Genomic DNA, 23,962 nt, shown 5'->3' on the forward strand with positions numbered 1-23,962 from the left:
GTTTAGGCGTGATTGAGCCTCAAACGAAGACCATTTTTATTATATATATATACTAGACGACCCGGTGAACTTCGTATCACCTACATATATTTGTGAAAAGTATAGTCAAAATTTAATACAAAATTCTTATTTACATTCAATGCAACATAGTTATACACTTAATCAATTTAAAGCTTTTTGATGGACTACATTTTTTATCTTTTTCTGCGGTGCGTAAATATATAAAGATCATGGTTTTCCGATTCACGAACACAGGACGTATAATTTCCCATGCACGAAACAGGGAAACTCCGATTTCATTCCGCACATTTTCAACGACTGGCCTGGCGATTTATTTATGATCGTCAGTGCGGTTTGAACGTGAGATAGCTCGTCCCACATCTCATTAACTGGCATGACCTTAGTCAGGTCGTCTTCTCCTTGGTATTTTGAAACAACAATAAAAAAGTTCTTACGCGCTGACAAACTGATAATAGATTTTATTAATCGGCTTGAAATTAATAATCAAGTGTTTGAAAAATGCATTCATTTTCAACCGTTACATTTCCGCAATGATAAAATCAATTAATTAGTTATGTGATTAGCAAAAATAACATGTATAAAGTTCTTAGTCCGATGACTGAATAACTACATGTCATGTTAAGTTTTGAAAACCTTACAATGACTTTTTCCCCCCTGTCAAAGAGATGATTGTTGTAAGGAAGTTTTTATTAAATGTTATTGAAGTTTAATAGATATGTCCTTAATTTCATGTCTCAAAAAGTCCTAGTTTATGTACAAAAATATTTTTTACATTCTACTCACCACTCTGACACAACCTACATATCAATTGAATTATCACGAAATTCGTTTTTGGTTGAAATCTAATCATTGACTAAGAAAAATATTTAAATCGGTTGACCTTGAAGGCCATCCCTGTAATTTCCTGTATCTCTTTAGATTCTTTAAATTTTATATCTGTAGGAACTGTATTTGAAGAATATGAATTTTTTGACAATTATCACTTCCGCACTCCTTTGCGGGGAAAGAATTTCGTAAGATCCTATTCGAGATGATGTCTACATTGTAAATAAAAGATTCCAACAAAACTTTGAGTCCATAAAAACTATCGATTGGAAATGAGAAATTTTCATGGCTAACGCCCCCGCAATCCCTTTTGAGATTAGAATTTGATAAAATCTACTCTTAGCTGAACTTAACATCATACACGAAGATTCCTATTAAATTTGGAGTCTGTAGAAGTTACAGTTTGAAAACAAAAACTTAACATTCTAACACCCACCCCCGTAATCCTTATTGGGGGTGGGTTGTAAAATCCGCTCGTAGATCATTTCCGCATCACATATGGAAGACTCCACCTAAATTTTCCATCTGTAGGATCTACAATTTGAGTTAAATGCACCCCCGCAACCCCCTGTGGAGCGAGCTATCGTAAAATTAGTTCATAGATTATTTCTATATCTCTTACAAAAGATTCCTACCAAATTTGGGAACTATAGGAGCTATAGTTCAAAACGGGAATAATTCATTGTTAACGCCCCTGCAATCCCCTTTGAGGGTAGATTTTTTAAAAATTTTTTTACATACAAACCTTCTCCTTACAATTCTGAAGATAACGAAAAAAAATTTAGCTCAATCGGTCCAGCCGTTCTCAAGTGATGCGTGGACATACATGCGGCATTTTATTTTTATTTATATAGATAGATAGATAGATAATGGAAAAAATGAATACTTGATTCAAGAAAAATATTCTTTTCAAAAATTCACTCTTGCTTCGAGATATTCAATTCTCATAATTAAAGAAATTCTTTCATCCAGAATATAAAATTATTACTGAACTAGACAATATATTAAAATTCGGTAAGTTGCATCGTAAAGCTCTTTTATTAAGCTTCAATTTTCACTCCTCAGAAGTGGTAATAGCCTCAATATTACTCCTTTTAGAGTTCGTTTAATGAAACAGTTTTACTGTTGCAGCCGTTTTAGAATTATTGGCTGTATTATAGCATAACCATGATGTAGATTCAATAATCACGATATTGTCGTCAGTAAATCTATCACAAATTAGTTTTAAATATTGTCTTCATTAATTAACATTTCATCTGGTTCTAAAATTCTGATTAACATGTCGTTACGAAACTGTCGTTCTTAAGCAGTCACTTAAAATTTGGACATTGATAATTCTAATCTTATTATCTTCAAAATTGTTTGATAAATATTTGAGAAACTTTTTCTTTACAAGATAGATTTTTGAGCAAAATTGGTTCTAAATAGTTTTAAATTTATTATTGAATTTTGTTTTTAATCAATGAATTAAGTTATACATTATTAGTATTAATATTTTTTATTAAAAATAAATTTTCTTTATTTGAGAAATCTACTTCCATTTCGGCTGCCGAATGGCTTTTTTTTTAGTATACTGTCATGTGAAAATGAAATGTTGTTGATTTCAAAATTCGAATCGTATTTAAAGCGACGATGTACAATTAAAAGGTACAATATGCACACTACAACGGCCATTATTTATTAACATCGATCCGGCATTAGTGATATTAATGCTTGAACGAGTACGACGATTCTCATCAATATTGGCGATGACGGTGCTTATGTTTCAATACTTTGATACTCTACGGTAATGAACAACCAAAATAACAAGAGGTTCACTCAATATTGATTATCATCGTGCTCGAAACGTGTTTTAATTTTTTTAGTTTTCAAATTTTAGGTTATTTATACGTCGAGGTTGTAGTCGCGAATCAATAAGCTATTTACAAAAGAAGTTTGTGGTATTGAAAGGTTTTCCAGCACAGAAGGTGAAGGGTTTGAATTTAACTCAGAGCTTTCACTCATTAAAAGTTTGTGATTGGATTATTGTGAGAAAAAACCTACAATGGTATTATTCAAAATGGAGTTTAGCATTGCTTGTTGCAAAAATATAATAATAAATTATTTTCATACATTCCGGATGCAAGTTTAAATGAAATCGATGTACAACACCGAGGAAAGACCTGATACATTATTCATTGGTAGTAAATAATATATATTTGTTTTACGAATAACAATATATAAGAACAATGGAAAAAATAAATGATTTTGTTATAAAATATCGAAATGACAGGGTATTAAATTAAACGGGGTTTAAATCTAAAGCGCATTATATTCATTTAGTATCGGTGGTTGATGCAAAGTGGAATAATTGTGAATTCTGCCATAGAAATTTAAATCCGTGGAACAATGATGGAAAATGAAAAAGTTAAATTTTAAAGTAGATCTATTTATAAATTTAGCTATTGTAGCTGGTCTCATATCAGAATTTAAAGGAAATTTTGTTATAATATGTTTTATTTTGTCAAGTTATACCGAAAAATAGCATTGGCACAAAAGTTTACACATGTATTTAAATATATATGGGATATAACGCGACTTGTCAGGACAATATCGTCTCCAATTCATACTAGATATTTTCCAAACTCAACATACTTAATCTTTAGATGAATACCAAGGTCACGTTCGAAAATGAGCTTAATTAGTCAAGTAGTTCAGAAATTATAGGGTTTCAAAATTTTCAAAACCTTAAAAACTCATATTTTGGCAGTTTCTTTTGCAGATAACTTTCGAATGAAATAACTTATCGAATTTTTGTAAATTGCATTTCAAAGTTCATTAAACGAGCTTTAATTTCTATGTCATTTTATTCTCCTAGACCTAAAAATAATCTTTTCGTCTGTAGGTAATTAATGAAATTTTACTATTGCATTCGTTTTTCGTAACTTCGAGGGAAAAGGGATTCTATCAATGTGATTGAAGCATTTGTATTATCAATATTGTGATTTCATTTGAGTAGGAAATTACTTTCATTTCGGCTGCCGAATGGCACTTTTTTACACGCTTTTTAGTAGATTTCATAGAAATCTAACTATTGCATTGGTCCTCATGACGCAACTTTTGAAAATTTTTCTATATTCCGACTCAACTCGATGAGCTGAGTCAGAAAATACATATGGTTCAAAAGTTTATATATGTATGTATTAGGGTGATCCAAAAAAAAAAAAAAAATTTTTTTTTTTTCCAAACAGGCTTAAAAGTTTCTTTTAGGTGTAAAAAAATTACTGTGAAAAGATGAGTCCTTAATATTAATATTAAGATTGTCCACATCGCATTTTTTTAATTTCCATAAGAATAACACAGAAAAAATTTTTTTTGCTTCTTCTGATTTTTGTACCGTTTAAACGATTAATTGACTCATAAATAATTGTTCTTATCTTTATAGAGAATTGAACGCTGTACAAAAAAGGTCTGATAAAATTTTTTGATTTGTCCACGCGTTCAAAAGTTATTCAAGATCAAAGTTCAATTTTTCAAGAATTTTATCGAATTTTATAAATTACACCGAAACTGTTGGTTTCAGTGTCAAAATAAGGATCAAATTTTTCTTCAAACATACATTAGACTTCTGATAAATGTTGACCAATGATTTTTTTTTATTTAATCAAATAATTATGATACTTTTAAGGAATTTTTTCGCAATAAACCAAAAAATAAACAATTTTATTCTATTATTATGTTCACTTTCATATTATTAATAAATTTTTCTCAAAAAATTGCTTATTTATTTATATTAAATATTTATCTTTGATGTGATTTTTTATTACAATTCGAAAAACGTTGTCGATGGCCACGAACAACCTATAATAAATACTGCAACTGTTTTTCATCTTTGGTTAGGCAGCAGTTCTATTCTTCAATTAATGCAATACCCCGTTCAGCAATGTCGTTCGTTACATTTAAAGTTTTAAAAAATTTCAGACAAATTTGAAGCTTCCTTTTTGTGTCCAAATTGGTGCGGCTTCTTTGTCGCCATCATGTATTAAAAATTATTTTACGAAGAGTTTTTGAAATTCTTTGGAACACTACATCTGGTCCAAACTTGCCGATTTTTCTTCGTTCTAAAAAAGGATGGGATAACATTGATCAAACTAAATATAAAAGTGGGATAGAGAATGAAACTATAGCAAGCGCTTTAAATGAAGGTAAGATAAAAATTATTAATTTCATCAATGATTGCTTACAGGTAAAAATTGTTTATTATATTTCCTTAATAAAATCAAAACTAATACTTTCAAGTTATATTTATTAATTTGGTTTTTTAGATGTCTCATCCTCGAGATCATTATCAAAAGCTTTTGTTATTATCTTTAGTTTTTCTTGGTAGTTGTCCAACCTATACGTACACTTTCAAGCGTCCTGGTGCTAAATTTAAAATTGTTATTATATAGACAACGATTTGAGCGACTTTGTTCCAAAAAATTCATTGGAGCTATTTAAAAAATTTGAATTACCTTCCGATTTCATAGAAGAAGATATTTCTACATGGTCCAATGATTACAGTTTCAAAATTTGTCTGAAATTTTTTAAAACTTTAAAAGTAACGAACGACATTGCTGAACGGAGTATTGCATTAATTGAAGAATAGAACTGCTGCCTAACCAAAGATGAAAAACAGTTGCAGTATTTATTATAGGTTGTTCGTGGCCATCGACAACGTTTTTCGAATTGTAATAAAAAATCACATCAAAGATAAATATTTAATATAAATAAATAAGCAATTTTTTGAGAAAAATTTATTAATAATATGAAAGTGAACATAATAATAGAATAAAATTGTTTATTTTTTGGTTTATTGCGAAAAAATTCCTTAAAAGTATCATAATTATTTGATTAAATAAAAAAAAATCATTGGTCAACATTTATCAGAAGTCTAATGTATGTTTGAAGAAAAATTTGATCCTTATTTTAGCACTGAAACCAACAGTTTCGGTGTAATTTATAAAATTCGATCAAATTTTTGAAAAATTGAACTTTGATATTGAATAACTTTTGGACACGTGGACAAATCAAATAATTTTATCAGACCTTTTTTGTAGAGCGTTCAATTTTCTATAAAGATAAGAACAGTTATTTATGATTCAATTAATCGTTTAAATGGTACAAAAATCAGAAGAAGCAAAAAAAATTTTTCCTGTGTTATTCTTATGGAAATTAAAAAAATACGATGAGGACAATCTTAATATTAATATTAAGGGCTCATCTTTTCACAGTGATTTTTTCACACCTAAAAGAAACTTTTAAGCCTGTTTGAAAAAAAAAAAAAAAATTTTTTTTTTTTTTTTGATCACCCTAGTATGTATATACACGATATAACGCGACTTGTCACGACGATAGCGTCGCCAATTTACAACGGATCCTTACCAAACTCAACACGGAGAAAAAAATATTGTTAGAATAAGGATACGTATCGTTATTCTGACTATACGCCGTATAGTCATTTTTTTTAGAGATATATGCTGTATAGCCAATTCAGCTATACAGCGTATCATCAAAATGACGATCCATATCATTATTTTAGCGTTACATTTAGTTAATTCAACTATACAGATCCTCACGTTAACGAAACAATTGCCTGTTTTGACGAAACTACATATATTTACAAGAGCTACTCTTTGTATGCTTTTAAGTCAAACAAATAAATCCTTAAATCAGAAATCCGGATTGTTATTTTAAGGAAACGTCGTTTGAGGATACGTTGGAAAGTCATTTTAACAATATTTTTTTTTTCCGTGAACATACTTATTCTACAGATAGATACCGAAGTCAAGTTCGAAGGTAAACTTAATCGGTCAAGTAATTTAGAAATGCCAGGATTTCAAAAGTTTTCAAAATCATAAAAATTCATATTTCTTCACATTCTTACTCGAATAACTTTTTAATGGGATAACTTATTGAATCTCTGTAAATTGCATCTGAAAGCTCTTTAATTAAGCTTTAATTTGAGTACCATATCGTATGTGTAGTCCCAAAATTATGTCCTATTCCGCTATGCCAATTATGAAATTTGCTATTGCATTCGTTTTATAAAATTTTTATTTTATTTTTTTCATTATAAAACTTTTATTGTAATAATTACAATAAAAATCATACATTAAAATTCAATTGTAATTTTGATTGATAAGTAATAAAATGAAATCTACTTCCATTTCGGCTGCCGAATGGTCTTTTTTTTATAGTATACATGCTTTGAATAACGATTATATTGTTCCAGAAGTATTTATCGATGCTGAAAACATATCAAAACACAAAAAAATCTGAAACAATGCGCAGAATATTGTATTTAATAATTAAAAAAACAGGGCATTGCCTTTATCTACGCTTTAATTAATTACAATAGAGATCGTGTGTAGTGACATCGACATTTGGTGACAATTATTGCAAAAACTCGATCACTTTTTGTGATCGCATATCAATTATTTTTTTTTTGTTTCAATTTAAATAAAAAATTATTTTTCGGAACTGAGTTTCTAAATACAATTAAATTTTATTTCAAAATGCTTTAACAAATCAAATTTTAGACATACCTATAATAATAATAATAATAATAATAATAATAATAAATAGTTGAAAAAATAATCATAATATTAACTATCTTCATGTTGGATAAATTCAACACGCGAATTCTAATCAGCGATTTCAAATTGTATTACTTCAATATATTTACATTTTTCATCTCAATCGTTTCAATAGTGGTCATTTGTCTATTGAAAATAATTAACAAGTATAGAAAGAGCATATCCATTCCGGATTATAAAATGTTTTTCAATATAATTCAATAAATTTTATTGAGTTCATGGATTTTAAATAAAATCCTTCAATGACCTTCAATATAGGATTTATATAACATAGAGTATAATTAAACGCGAAAATATCTGAGATTGGTTTAGAATAATGTTAATTTGTGCAGACTGATTTTTAAAAGAATTTGGTAGTATTGATTCAACAACAATTCTGACATTTTTATGTCATATTGAAGTAATAAATCCACTTTTGAATTATGAATTATTCTTATTGTTTACTGTAGCTTTTCCGACATTTTGTAAAAATTAACCAAAAAAACGGTTTTATCGGCAATAGCACAGGTTATACATTTCATGCACGATCTTCACAATAATGTTAGCCATACATACAAAGTTACTACTATTGCTGCTATAGCAATACTTTCAGATAGTTATAGGGTCGGAAGGGATAGAATGAAGACGTGCGGCGAAATCGGATTTTTTTTCGAAATTTGAAGGCATTTTTTCTTAATGTGCTTTGGAATCTTGATTTATTACTTTCATAAATATTTTTCAACATTTTTTAAGTTTTAATAAGTCTATTACATTAACTAATGTGGTTAGAAATTTTCATTTAAATAAGTTATATTATACTAGGGAAGTGCGAATCTTCATTGAGTCTAATTGACTGATTCAATTGAAATTTCAAGTCCATTGATAGACTACATTGAAAGAAATTTTTTGTTTTAATTCACGGTAATTGTGGGACGGGTGGCACGACCTAATTATTTGTCGGTAAGAGAGATAATTTTTTAACTTTTTTTCATAAATTTTACTGTAGTCTACCGTAAATTTTATTAGATTTTCGGTGAATTTTATTAAGTCTACCACAAAATAAATGAATTTTTTTGTAATTTTTACTCCAAAAATGGTAATAAATAAAAGAGCCACATTATATCTCACGATTACAGTGAATTTAACGGTAATTTAAAAAAAAATTTCTTTCCGTGTATCTAAACGTTTCAAACTTCCAAGGAAATCTTAAGAAATATGAAAAAACCCATATTTCAGTTTGACGCAGAGTTGTTGAATGAGCAATTATTAAATATCGGACTTTTAATGTGTTGTTTATGATAATTGTTACATAAATACCATTTATTTTAACTAATCTTACCAAACCTGCTAAAAAGGAGAAAACAAAAAACTTTCATTTATGTAAATCGCTTCTTGTTGATTATTAAAAAAAAAAAAAATTAGGTTGACCCTGAAGGCCTTCCCTGCAACTTCCCGCTAATTCCATACCTAGGCGCTAAAAATTGCACTTATGACGTTTTTGAGCTCTTCGAGCTCAAAAATACAATTTAAGTGTTATTTGGAGCTCTCCGAGCACAAAGAGATAGCTTTCCTATTCTTTTGAGCTCTTCGAGCTCAAAAGTCTTATCACAGTTCGATGAAACACGATTTTTTTAATTTTCAAACTGCTATAACTTTTGAATAAATCAACTGATTTGCGTGCGGTTGACGGCGATCGATGTAGTTTTTTGAGCTCTATAAATAATTCGAAAAAAAAATTGATCTGATGAAACATTCCGGAGTTATTACACAAAACACTTTTTTCGATTTTTTTCGATAACGATATCTCACGAACGCATCAACCGACTCTGACGCTTTTGGTAGCGATCAATGCAAGTTTTCAAGGTTAAGAACTGAATAGTTTTTGAGGTCGATCAGTTCAGCCAATTCGGAGATATTTTAAAAAATTGAAAAAAAAACAACTTTTTTTTTCACTTTTTTTGCAATTTCTCGAAATCTATTGGTTCGAATCGGTTTCCTATAGGAAATCTAAGTTTGGCAAAGACCTTTCGAATGACACCAACCGCGATCAAATCGGTCAAGCCGTTCAGAAGTTATAAGAGGTTTACATACATACATACATACATACATACATACATACATACATACATACATACATACATACATACATACATACATACATACATACATACGTACGTACGTACGTACGTACGTACGTACGTACATACAGACATACATACATACATACATACATACACACACACATACACACACACACACACACACACATACACACACACACACACATACAGACGTACGGACATCATCGTAAAAATAGTCAGAGAAGCTTCTTAGGCCTTCAAAACCTTGAATTTAACTTTTTATTTAACCTACATAACTTGTAATATCTAGGTTGACTATGCCTCATTAAATCCTCTTAAATTTTAAACATATTTACCGAAAAAAACATATTATCTAATTTATCAATAAGTTACATAATCTTTAATCTCTCACTTATTCAAATGACCTATTACTGGCTGTTTAATTAAGATGACTTCAATCGTAGTTTTTAATGGCAAAAATTCGATTTGGTTACGATTAAAATCGCATTCGAATAAAATACATAAAAACAAAACACCAATTTGTAATCAATAATATCTCAAGGATGTCAGGTAATATCCTTATAGCGCAGATAGTCGTAACTCCTTAACAAAACCAAATCAGGGTACTATTAACAATCCTACTACAGTTATAATTAAACAGTGCCAGCAGTCTCTGTGATAATACTTCACTAAGCTCGCTCGAGATTTTATGTCAAAGTCTTCCCCTTAGAGCTTTTAGTAATTTGTTAAATTTAGGGGATAATTTTTATGAAATACACGGTAATCATTTTTTTTTTGTAATTATGTTAAATTAAAATTTTACTTAGGGGAGCTTTAACATATAAAATACATAGCTAGTTACTATAGAGTTTTAACATATTTTGTGCTGATTCTTTTATAGATCTCGTTTGTGTTAATTTCACAAGAAATTTTTAACAATGTCATTAAAACTCATATGAAATGTATGAAGAATATCTTAAATTTTTTAAACAAGTAACTTTTACTTAGTATTTAATCAATGTTATTGTTATTCCAACCTTTCTATCGTTTTATATATAAAAAAAAAAAAAAAAATTAGGAAAACGGTTGACCCTGAAGGCCATCCCTGCAACTTCCCGCTAATTCCATACTTAGGCGCTTAAAATTGCACCAATGACGTTTTTGAGCTCTTCGAGCTTAAAAATACAATTTATGGGTTATTTTGAGCTCTCCGAGTTCAAAGAGATTGCTTTCCTATGCTTTTGAGCTCTTCGAGCTCAAAAGTCTGATAGAGATTTGATAAGACACTATTTTTTGAATTTTTAAACCGCAATAACTTTTGAATGAATAAACCGATTTTCACGCGGTTGGCAGCATTTGACGCAGTTTTTTAAGCTTCACAAAGAATCTTAAATTTTGAATTGATCGCGCTAGGAATTTCGGAATTATTCCGAAAAAACACTTTTTTCGGTTTTCTTTCGTTCACGATATCTCTCGAACGAATCAACCGATTTTGACCGGACTTGTAGCGATCGACGTGGTTTTTTGAGGTTAAGAGCTGATTAGTTTTTGGAATTGAACCATTTAGCCGTTTAAAAGTTATTCCAAAAAAACCACATTTGAAAAAAATTTTTTTTTCAGTTTTTTGAAGATTTCTCAAAATCTATTGATCTGAATCGGTCCAAATAGTTTTCAAAATCTAAGTTTGGTCAAGCCCTTTCGAATGGCTTCAACCACGATGAAATCGGTCAAGCCGTTCAAAAATTATAAGCGGTTCACATACTTTCACACACACACACACACACACACACACACACACACACACACACACACACACACACACACACACACACACACACACCGTGACAACCTCGCGAGGATATTCAGGGAAGCTTCCTGTGACCTTCAAACGTCGAGATCTGATGAAAACTCATTTTTGCAAAACGGGGTGAAAACAATAACTTCCCGATTTTTGAAAATCTTCGATTTTCTTAGCGGGAAGTTAAAAATTATTTTCATTGAATTTAACAAAACCTCAATGTAGAAATTTCCGAGAACCCGTACATTTACTCTATTAATTTATATGCATAACTTGAATCTTAATTATTTGAATTAACCCCAGGCGGTCGGATACCGTCGGAAAATACTATCCAAACATTATTTAAAACGGATAAAATGATAAACCTTTTATCTAAAATCATAATTTTATAACAATTATATTTTAAAGTTAAAAAAAAAATTTCTATACTCAATTCTAGAATTAACTAAAAGTCATTAGTTTAAAAACAATATTACCGATTGTTGTTATTATTATTATTATGGTAGTTTAACAAAGTTCTACTTGAACTAACCCAAACCGAAGTTAATCAAAATCAACTAAAAATTATGAAAAAAAAGAATGAAAACTTGACATTCATAAAAAAACTTTACTGAAAAATTTTGAATCCTTACTTTTTAAAGTTCATCGGATATTTAAAAATATCAAAAAAGTTGCCATATGATAAATTCAAAATTTTATTGCCGTTTTTATTAATTTCAAACTTAAATTTTGATTTTTTTCAAGGAGCGACATCTTCGATTTGTTTTCGAAAAGCATATGTTATTTACACTTCAAATTATATTTTTTAAACTCTTGTTAATAAATAAGTTCATGTATCATGAAAAAAGCTACATTTATTTTTATCCATACAGATAAATGTATTTCAAAATGGCAAAACCAATTTCTAAATTTTCCAACTAAAACAATGGAAAATAATTCCAAAATTTGTTCTCATTATCTAAAAATCTATGCCATCATTAATGGAGTAATATTTAGTTAAAATACGTTTTCTTAAGCACGTACTCAAAAGTTAAGAAGCCTAAAAGTTAAAAAGTTAATACCTTCTTTAATGTAACCTTGATAAGTCCCCTCGGTGTTTCTCCAAGTGAATATTGACTACAATCTCATTTTGGTTCTCATCCCCTGACATTAAGTAACTGCCGGTGCTTTCCAACATAACATCATATTACCTAACAACTACAACCAAGAGTAAACCCATACAAACACGAGTAATCGGAGAAGGTAAGACAGGGAATAACTAAAGTTGGTCAATTCCAGGTCATTGCGTAACGTCAATGGAGTTTCTGAACTTTACAATTAACAAAATCTAGTCTAATGCACGACATTGGCAGGTGTCGATATGCCAATCACGTATCGCCATTACCGCTCCTACTCAGAGCTGTGTGATGTCGTCATTTAATCGTTGAAGGGTCTGTTCACTGTGGTAACTATCCTGGTGGACGGATAGGAGTTTAGTATGTGGGCGTACATGCTAACGGTAAAGAGATGCTAGCTCATGATTGAAATTCTAATGTAATGATCGAGAGTACAGGACGAAGGAGTACAGGACGAATTGAGATACTAGTTCTCTTGGTTGGTTGCTTTATATCTCGCTGATGGCTCACTAATATACCCCACAACCCAGTTCACTATTTCTCTTTCCATATACATATACATATATATACCTACATTTACTAATGTTTAGCTCTCCAACGATATACGAGCGGAGTATACCTAGATAGCTTTGAACTCGATCTAAACCTGGCTCGCACTCACAGAACTACGGGATCTGTACTGTTAATGCGCTATATTTGTTCCCCGGTGACAGTCCCTCTGATTGAACGCTACAGCTAGTCCATAATTAGGTCATCCTCAATACATTTTGGATTTCATACGAAACAGACCCTTACATACGAGTACCAGTCACTCCCACTGTAGGTCATTTTGAAGACTCAATCCCATTTGGCAACTTGACAGAACTTTTTTCCGCCCCTCCCCCACCTCACCTCAATTTAAAATTTTTTTGCTTTATTGAGTGCCTCGGATTACTCTGCCAGGAGATGGAAAATATATCTGATTATATTCTATTTATTAATAAAAATATTAGGGTTGGAAAATCCGAGAACATGCTCAAGCTCTCTTTTATTACAAAAAGTTATTTATTATTTGGAATATTAATTATCTCCTCTCCATCTTATGGCTTTAATCTACCAAGATAGCTTAGTGACGATAAGAATTTTAATGATGGACTAATTTTTGAATTATTTAATTGCTTGATTATGTTTGAAATCAGATATCATTTCTTTACAAAGAATTAAGGGACATAATTTGTAAAACTCATTAGATATATATTTAAAAATTTCAAAAATAATTGAATTATCCTGAAGGAGGTTTTGAAAAATTCAATATACAAACTAAATGATAATATAAATTTTCGATTGAAATTTTTTTTCTCTTTGGCTTCAATATTCAGAACAAGATTTTTAAAAAATTTTGGGCAAAGATGTCCTTTGATTTAATCGTGTAGATTTTTGAGAAATAAAGATAAACACACACACGTACAGACATACGGACATCATCGCGGAAATATTTGGGGAAGCTTCGTAGTATACCTCAAAATATCAACATCCTTTGAAAACTCGATTTTCAAAAAACGGGGTAAAACCAATAACTTCCCAACTTTTGAAAATTTTCAATTTTCTTAGCGGGAAGTTAAAAAAATTAGTTTGATTAGCTACTTCATTTCGACCGTACCACAGTCACAATCACAAATATACATATTGATATTGATTGACAATCCGGATTTTGATTGAAATTATTTTTTTTAAACTTGACATTGTCAACACCATCAATATTTGTTGGTAATTTTCGATACATTGATTTTAATCTATTTTAATGTGCTAGAAATAATTTACCACAGAAGATGATTGAGCAGCTGGCGCTTTTTGCCGAAGCGTACCATAGATTAAAAAAAAAACATCACTGATCTTTTTGATAGCTTTTTTCAATTGAATTGAAAAGCTGTAATTGATTTTATTAGTTTTATTTCCATAAATATTTTGTTCATACCTAGCTTATAACAAACATCTTTGATAAAAACTCACTTTGACACAAAAAAAAAATTGTCAATTCAATTTCTTTATAAAGCCGAAATTTAATAGATAAATATAATAATCTGTACACAACAATTAACAGTTGAAACGTGAAATTTAATTAAAATAGCTTACAGCCTGAAAATTTATAAAAGCTGCTTTGTTGATATTTGTGAATATTTTTTAATTAACTTTTTTCATGTGTGATTCATCGATGTATGGATAGTTTATTTACAGAAAGTGTAAATTGATTGAATCGTTAGTAAAAGAATAAATAAAAAATATGAAGTTAATCAGAAAAAAAAAAAATTTATACCTTTATTTACACACGTGAGAAAAAAATTTCGACTTTATGCGTATAATTTCATTGTCTATTTGTTTTATTTCGAAAAAGCTTGTCCCAAAAATTTGTTAACAGCTCTCAGTGACATTATACAGATTTTTTCAATTGGAAAGACTTCTTGCCATGTGTTTATCAGACGCTTAAAAAGTAAATGTTTATATTTATATTTCATTTTTTAATTTCACTATTTAAAAAAAAAAACCCTTTTGAACATATACTCATAAAGAAAAGTAAATAATATATTTTATTTTAAGTCACTGCTAAAAAAAATGAGCAGATGTAAAAAATATTTATCTGAAAATCTATATTTATTTAAAACGTGCATTGCATATTTTTCATTTCCATATTTTAGCGAAATGAAAAAGTGAATTAACATTCTCACATCAACCACATCTGTAACTACACTAATACGCTTGCTACCTCTAACTCACTCTCATATTTACGGAAATTAATATCGTATGCATATAAGTTTATATGTATGTATATGTTAATGTACAGCATCCATGAGTATGCATATAAACAGTTATGATTTAATATTCAAAATAAAATTATTCCCAAAGAAATAAATATACGGGTTTTAGCTACTTTTTATGCTAGTATGAGTTATGACTCGAAGATAAACAAAACTTAAATTTTTATTTATTTCAATACATACCTTTTGTTAATTTAGTGCACAGATAAATTTAAAATGCCTTCGGGATAAAAACCCAAATGAGCTTCCTGAGAAAAAATTTCCGGCGTGATATGAATTTAAAAAAAAATTTTTTTTTATTAAAAAATATCCCGGTACTGGTTGGAATAATTAACTTATATTAAAATTACAAGAACTTAATCAAAATTTTCATAATTAAGAATTTTTGCACTGCGGAAATTGGTTAAGGATAAATTAGCAAATTTTCTACATCATATTTTTCAACAGAATTTTTTAATCAAATTCATATAACTTTGAAACCAATAAAAAAAAAAAAAAATATGTGTGTGTACCAGAGTACACAGGTAAGAAATAAAACTTCTTTAGGACATATCATTTTTTTATTACTACTTACAACTTCACCGAAATTGGGTAGATGAGGCTTAAGGAAAAAAAAATTTCCGGATTAAAGTAGAGCTATTTTGGTATTATAGACATGCATACAAATAATATGAGCAATTCATTTTATCATTGCTCTTATTATAATTATTGTAATTCATCAATTATGATCTCATCATCGTTATCATTGTTGTTATTTTTTAGACTCTGACATTATTTAATCTAAAAAAAAAAAACAACATGGCACGTAACCGAAATCGTGACGATTTTTTTTTTTCCATTACTATAAAATTTTTCTCATACGTCGATAAAGAAGTTTCACTTCAAAAATCAAGTAACACGGATAATCGCACAAACAAACTAATAGACATTCACGTCAATCATACAAAGTGGCTTGTTCGAGTATCTTTTTATTAATGCTCCATTCGAATTTCCTACAAGTGCAACATAAAATCGATGGAGATGACTCGAATTAAGTACATTGCCTGAGCTAGAAAATTCAATAGTAGAGGACAGATTTTAATCTTCACAATTTAATATGAAATGCAAAATTTGGGTTTCTAAAATATCACTTAATTTTTTTTTTTCAAAGAATCTACTGTTTCTGAAAATTGACGACGTTCTTTTTAAAATAGAATTATTTCCGTAAAAAAAAAAATGATAATAAAATTTTTTATATTAATACATAATTTATATTAATATTGTATATTAAAAAATGCACCGTAAAGTGAATAAATAATAAAAAAATAAATAGGAGTGAAAAAAGAATGTAAATAACGTTGTTACAGAACAAAGTAACAGGGAATTATTACCAGCGATTAAATTGAATATTTTTTCAGCAAAGCTCTCTTTATATTGCAAACCAACTAGCACAAAAAAAAACACTATTCTTAAACATTCCATTCTTATTTCATTTTACCCTTGAGTATATATCTGCTTAAGTGCACTTTCTGAAAGTCCAGGAGTAAACGGAAGAAAATGTCACGATGTTTACATTCGAATATTAAACATTCACAAGCTTGCTTTTTTTTTCTTTTATATTTCGCCAATTTCAACTTAATGTGCTTGATGAAATCTCACAATACCGAAAAACGTGCAGTTCACTTGAGTACTTTTTTAAGTGAAAAAAAAAGTTTTTTTAAATATATCAGTACTAAGGTTAGATTGAAACTTGTATCAAATAAAAATTATATAGATGAGCTCAATCTCAAAAAATAAGAAAAAACATTTAAGAATAAATTGTAAATAATTTTTTTAAATTCAAAGTATTTTGAATTTAAATATCATCGCGCTATCGAAACTTAATAATTTGAAAACTTTTATTCAAAAATTTATTGATTTTAAAACTTATTTTTTTTATTCAAATAAAACATGCCGATATTCAATTAAATAACTTTCCATGGATCTGAAAAAATATAAACTATAATTGATAAATTAAAACTTTTCACGGCACGTTTTCTTCGCATGTTGTTAAAATCAAAATAATCCTTTAAAAGAACCATCGACACCAACTGTTAATTAAAAAATTTTAATTCCATTTCCCGCAAAAAAAAATAAAATGTAACAAAAGTTTATTTGCACTTTTAATTTTAGCTCTCACTAGAAGCTTTGTAAAAAAATTTTTATGAGTTTAATTTAATCCATGAATCTTGAACAACTCCACTATTTCAAGTAACAAATGTAAAAAAAAAAAGAAAAAAGAAAGCTACATGAATTGTAGAAAATGATTTACAGGAATAGCAAATACTGGTGTACGTAGAAACACAACGTTCATATATTGCAATCTTTCTCGAACAGGCTTTACAAAAAGTAGTAGAATGAGAAGTGAGGAGGCTAGTAAGCCGACGTAGCATTAATAGAGGCCGTGAGGAGAAAATCCGCATTGGTAAAGTTCAACGCTCATGGCGCTTATGCATAGATAAAAGCTTGCTCCAGCAAAAGTAGCTTGAGAAGCTTAGTCAATACTATATAGAGATAGATAAATATCTAAATACACATATACACACATACGCGTGTACACATTTTTGTAAATAAACAAAAAATACGTGCACATATAAAATCATATATCTTTATCTGGATCTGTATCTGTGTCTGTATCCGTAAATCTATATGTAAGCGCCTTTAAACTAAACAAGACAAATCGATTAGCTTGTCGTTCTTCTTCTATTGATTGACAAACAACATTGTTTTCTTCCGTAAGAATAAATACAAAAATAAAAACACTCTAAAATAAGCAATAGTACAATGTTATATTAAGTGTATCGGTTTAATCGGAACTTTTATCAATATTTTGTCAACACTTATGGAAAGCAAATGTTTATTTTTCAAATTGAATATTTAAAAATTTATCATTTTTTCACTCATTAATTTATATAACCCGACAATTTATTTTTAACTTCCCGCTAAGAAAATTGAAAATTTTCGAAAATTGGGAAGTTATTGGTTTTACTCCGTTTTTCGAAAATCAAGTTTTCTTCAGATCTCGACGTTTTGTGGTCCTAGGAAGCTTCCCTGACTATTCCCGCGATGTGTGTGTGTGTGTGTGTGTGTGTGTGTGTGTGTGTGTGTGTGTAAACCTCTCACAACTTTTGAACGGCTTGATCGATTTCATCGCGGTTGGTGCAATTCGAAAGGGTCCTTGACCAAACTTAGATTTTAAATACAATTCGGACCGGTAGATTTTGAGAAATCTCAAAAAAACTACGAAAAAAATTTTTTTCAAATGTGGTTTTTTTGAAATAACTTTTAAACGGCTTTAACAATCACTTCCAAAAACTAATCAGCTCATAACATAAAAAAAACCACGTCGATCACCGCCAAGTTGATCGAAATCGGTTGATTCATTCGTGAGTTATCGTTGACGAAAAAAAGTGATTTTTTCGAATTACACCAGAATTTCTGGTCTGATAAATTTTTGTTCAGAAGTATATCATAGAATTTGAAAAACTGTGTCGAATGCTGCCAACCACATGAAAATCGATTCATTCATTCAGAAGTTATTGCGGTTTGAAAATTCAAAAAATAGTGTTTTATTAAACTTCTATCAGACTTTTAAGCTCGAAGAGCTCAAAAAAACACATCCATTATATTTTTGAGCTCGAAGACCTCAAAAACGTCATGTGCAATTTTAAGCACTTACATATGGAATTAGCGGGAAGTTGCAGGAATAGCCTTTAGAGTCAATCGTTTTCCTAATTTTTTTTTAATATTTTTGTACATTGTTCATAAACACGCTAGAAGCGAGCAATTATACATTACAAGTTTCACAAATTTTTTAGAATTCAAACAATGTCAAATAATTTTTGTTTATCTATACACATATGATAAGTTTATCATCTATAAATGAAAGCACAAGAATGATGACAAATTTTAGCAAGAATTTTATCAGCAAACCGCACATTCTTCCCTTGATTGAAAATTGAAATATTACGTGACATTAAAAAGGTATAAAAATTTTCAACTTCTATTGGTGATGTTTATTAACATATTATAGAAACATTTTGAACATGAAATTTCAAGTATTTGAGCAATGTCATATTGCAAAGTAATATATGAATGTGAACATTTTTAATAATGATGCAGATAATACGGCCGGCAAACATGTTTGATGTTACACTTTTAATAATCTTTTTATTAATATTAATAAACATTTATTTTTAATATTCTCTGTCAGATGTTATTACATGGGCATTGCAACATTTTTTTTATTATTTGCCATTCATTTTTCAATTACGTTCGATAAAGATATATTAAATATTTCAAATAAATTAGTTAATTTTTTTATCAGTGTATGCTGAAAGAAAAAAATTAAGTTGAATCAAGAAAAACATTTTTGAACGAAAAAAATAATCTTGAAGAGATAAATTGGCTTGAATCAAGAAAAATTTACTTGAATCAATAAAAATTTCTTAGTGTACACATTTCTCTTAAATCAAAACATTAGAGCTTTTCAAAATTATTTTCTTGATTCAAGTGAATTTTTTTTTCTGTATATAGGCTTCACTGTTAAATTTGTTATTTTATACTAATTTAAAATGTCATGCAGAAGATCTAAGTTCATTACAGAATGAGGAGAAAAATCACTTATTATTTTGAAAAATGTCACTATTCAATAACTACTCATTATTAGTAGTATATTTTGGACATTTTTAAAAAATAACTCTCAACTATTAATTAATGGTTTTTTATTAGTTCTTTATTAAAGAGAAAGCAAAACATGGGTATTTAAGAAAAATCTAAATTTTTCCCATTCAAAAATCCTAATTTTTTTTTCTGTTTAAATTACATTTAAACTAAATGAAAAAAATTTTTAGTTTTCATTAAAAAAATATTTCATTTTATACAAGAAAAAAAAACATTGGAGCTTTTCAGATTAACAGACCAGAATTCTTTGCACTCGAGTTGATAACCCCTTTTATTGACCCTTTCAGCAGTAAATAAAATCGTCAGTGGCATATAAACCGAAGTATCAGAGTTCGAATTAAAAGATCGATATTGTAGATGTAATAAAGGAAATACAACGTAAGCAGGGCAACACGATCAGAAGATTCGTTTTGCCCTTGCAATATTGCTCCCTTCTGAAGTACTAGCAATCCAATGCAATGTACCAATTGCACAATGTGCCAATACATACAACTAGAGCCGACTAATTGAATGTCTAGTGATTGTTCGATTGCCGGCCTCTAAACTCATTCGATCTGACAATCAGCGTGATCCGGATTTTCCTCACTGCTGATGGCCCAATGCCATTCCCAACCTCTACATATAGATGTATACATGTATTCATTCATGTATTCATTTACACAATACAAACAACAGCAAAATTCAATACATATCCGAGACACGCTAAATCATTTAACAAACAGTAAAGGTGAAAATTTGTATGCTTAATTTGTGAAAATTTTCAATCAAAAAAGGGCATACTGAATAAGTGAAAATAATATGCATGTCTTCGACAGTGATATAATATAAATTGTCAGCTGATCAACGATCACAAATCACAAACCAATGAACGATTACATGACAAAATAATCAACTTTGTTTCATTTTGTTTTATCTGAACATATTTTTATTTCTACACTTTCACGGACCCACAGTTCAAATATTGATCCTTGATACGGTCCGTTAGACAGGAAAGATATCATGACTTTTACAGAAATTTTAGTAAACGATCAAATAATTTTTTTCAACGATTCATTTTATTTGACTGTAAATCAAAAAAGTGTATCTTTGTTTTTTTTTTTTTTTTTTTTATTTTATTATCGTTTTATGATATTTTTATATTGACGTGAATGGAATTTTTTACCACATGACTGTTTTCATTGGTTGAAATAATTTTTCTTTCCAGTTTTGGTCAGCTTATGTGCCCTGCGGCGCAGCTCAACTTAACGCTGTACAGCTGTCTCTTGAACAGATAGACGTGATACGGAGACTTGCTGAGATGAATGCTCAACATCTTACCCTTGTTACTTCTGTACAAGGTAAGGATTTTTTTCTGTCTTTGCTCGACTCATATCTCTACAAAGTTGCTATCAAGAAATTTCATTTGTTTCAACTTTTCTCATTTTATTTGAAAAATGTCCTCGCAAAACAAGTCAAAGAATTTATTTCTCATTAAAAATTAATGCAGGTATTGAGCATAAAATTTTTTAGGATAATTAAAGTGCTTTTCAGTTGGAAGAAAATTTTTTGGAACGTTGATGAAAGGAATGTGTTAAGAGGCTCATTTTATTTCGAGAGGCTAGTTTCGCTTGAGTACCTTGAAAATCGTTAATTAGATCGTTCAATTGTAAAAGAAATTTCAAGTGTTTTATGGCTTAAAAAGATTTTTTAATTAAGTCATTGACTAGAGGAAGTTCTATAATGATAGAGGTTATTGAATTGAATGAGTATAATTTGAATTGGAAAACAAAAATTTCTTTGTGAAAAACCACCTTTTAGTGCGAATGTTTCGAGAGAAAAACTTGAGAAATTAAAATAAGAAACATCTGCATACCACGAGGAAGAAACGTTCAAGTAGAATCTGTTTTCACGGAATAAAAAGCATAAAATACGCTTATCTTAATAGGCTTAATAAAATCTTAATAAAATAACGTTATGTAGCACTTGTACGGTATAAAAAGTACATAAATATAAAGATGGTACTTGGATAAAGGAACTTCATGTTATTTTGAGTTCTTTAATTTAGATTATCATAAAAAATCGATTAAAAAAACCATTTAGTAGCCGAAATGCAAAAAGATTCATCAATTTAACTTCTTAGTTTTATATTTAATCATTTTAACAAATTCAAAATAAAAATTAACATATACTGTAAAAAATGTCAATATAAAAATTGTCTCAGAAGACTGTATAAGACTGCGTGAATGTAAAATTTTTTTACTGTAAAAATTTTTCATGTGTACATTTTACACGGTGTTATCAACTTCTTAACACAATTTCGAGATAGTAAGAGTAGTTTTTTCACAATTTTATTATTTCATCAGGCTCTACGTCCTATTAAGGATCCTATTAAGGATTAGTTTTTTGATTTGGAATAAAATTATAATCTGTATTATTCATTATAATATACTCATTATTCACTCATATTATTCATATATATTTGATTGCAAAATGCACTTGAAAATGATAATTTAAAAATAGGTACTATGTGCAGATAGATTCTAGTTAAATTCCAAATGGACGCCACTTCTATGTAAGATGGGACTGACGAGCATGCGCGTGGTACTGACAACCATCTGAGACGAATAAATCTCAGATGGCTCTGAGCCCCACCTCGGATTGAACTGAAATAAACGAAAACTGTACCTACTTCAATCTACATAGAAGTAGTAACCATTTGTAAATTTTTTTCACTATAGATGGAACTAAGTTCCGTCCAACATGGAAACCAGTTAAATGGTTTTTACAAATATAAATAATGCTGTGAAGCGGGAAAGAATAGGAGTTACGGTAATTATTACGTGAAGCGTTCCACATTCACGTAACGGGATATTGGTAGGAAAGGATTGAGAAAGGAATGTGGAGAGGATCATCTTAATGTGAGTTTATAGAATATGCGAGAAAAAATTATTAGATAGCTCGGACTGGGATTCGAACCCAGAACCTTCCGAAGACATTTCGGCTACTCTACCATTTGAGCTATCCGGTCTATACTAAATTTCTTTTCGCTTATTCTATATACATTAAGCCACACCGTCCATCTTACGGCAAACATTCCAACATGGAAACCAGTTAAATCTCGTTTTTTCCGTGTGGTAAGTTTCACGTAAAATTATTCCGTAACTCCCATTCTTTCCCCCTTCATAACATTATGTCATTTGTTAATGACCCCATCCTTATGGAGTGTTCGGACTAATCCGAAGCCTAAAATTTAGCCATATTTTACAATAGATTTATCAATTATCGACAAATTTGGAGAGGGCGAAGAAAGGATAAAGAGAAAGAGGAGACCTACTCAGTGGGTATCATTTTCGGTATCTGAAAAAATAATTCGAACGGTAATTAGTAATTTTACTAGGATGATTATCATTATCACCATTAGCCCGGTCACAGCAAACAGCCGCACTTCAACATATTACGTGTTACGATAGAAATGAATAAAATACACTACAGAGCTATAAATAACTATTATTTGCACTAATAATGCATTTGTACGATCAACAATCAAAGCTAAAAACTAATCAATCTAAAGCTTATGAATCTACCACCAAATCTCCCCTATCTCATTACTTTACAATAAGATCTACATTTTGTTGTTAGTTGAGGCTGTTTAATTGGATCTCATTTAAGTACGAAAATGAGCTATTTGTCCAAATGCTATTTATTGTACAATAGTCTCCTTTGGTACGACCCTCTGCCGTTTATCTCGTCCCTCTCTATTGTCACTACGGCCGACTCACATGCAAATTTCCAGTATTTACATGAGTCCATGATGGCAAACATGTGGGTCACGTCGACTAAGGTCAGTACAGTCGGCTAACCTGACAGTAACTTCCAAATATGTTAACCTAAATTGATGAGTTTCTAAAAGCTCTTTTTTAAAACTTTTATCCTTAAAATTTTTTGCATAGAATTTGAAATGAAAAGTACGACCCTCGTACTTGTTTTACTTTCAATATTACTTTTATTAATTGTGTAACTCAAGAAAAAATAATCATTCTAATTTTTATTGTTA

General features: G+C 29.5%; 1 protein-coding gene and 1 long non-coding RNA gene across 2 annotated transcripts in view; both read left to right on the forward strand.

Annotated features, from left to right (window-relative positions):
• Positions 1-23,962, forward strand: part of LOC123258706 (dipeptidase 1-like) — a 201,794-nt gene that overhangs the window by 153,359 nt on the left and 24,473 nt on the right. Inside the window, exon 6 of the mRNA XM_044718884.1 lies at positions 21,134-21,266. Within this exon, the coding sequence (XP_044574819.1) occupies positions 21,134-21,266 (133 nt within the window). The remainder of the gene's footprint in view (positions 1-21,133; positions 21,267-23,962) is intronic.
• Positions 5,039-5,258, forward strand: LOC123258708. The gene is made up of 2 exons (XR_006508122.1): positions 5,039-5,071; positions 5,151-5,258. It is a non-coding gene; the product is annotated as an uncharacterized LOC123258708 (long non-coding RNA).

The sequence above is a fragment of the Cotesia glomerata genome, linkage group LG2, assembly GCF_020080835.1.
Source record: "Cotesia glomerata isolate CgM1 linkage group LG2, MPM_Cglom_v2.3, whole genome shotgun sequence".
In the NCBI taxonomy this organism is placed as follows: domain Eukaryota; kingdom Metazoa; phylum Arthropoda; class Insecta; order Hymenoptera; family Braconidae; genus Cotesia; species Cotesia glomerata.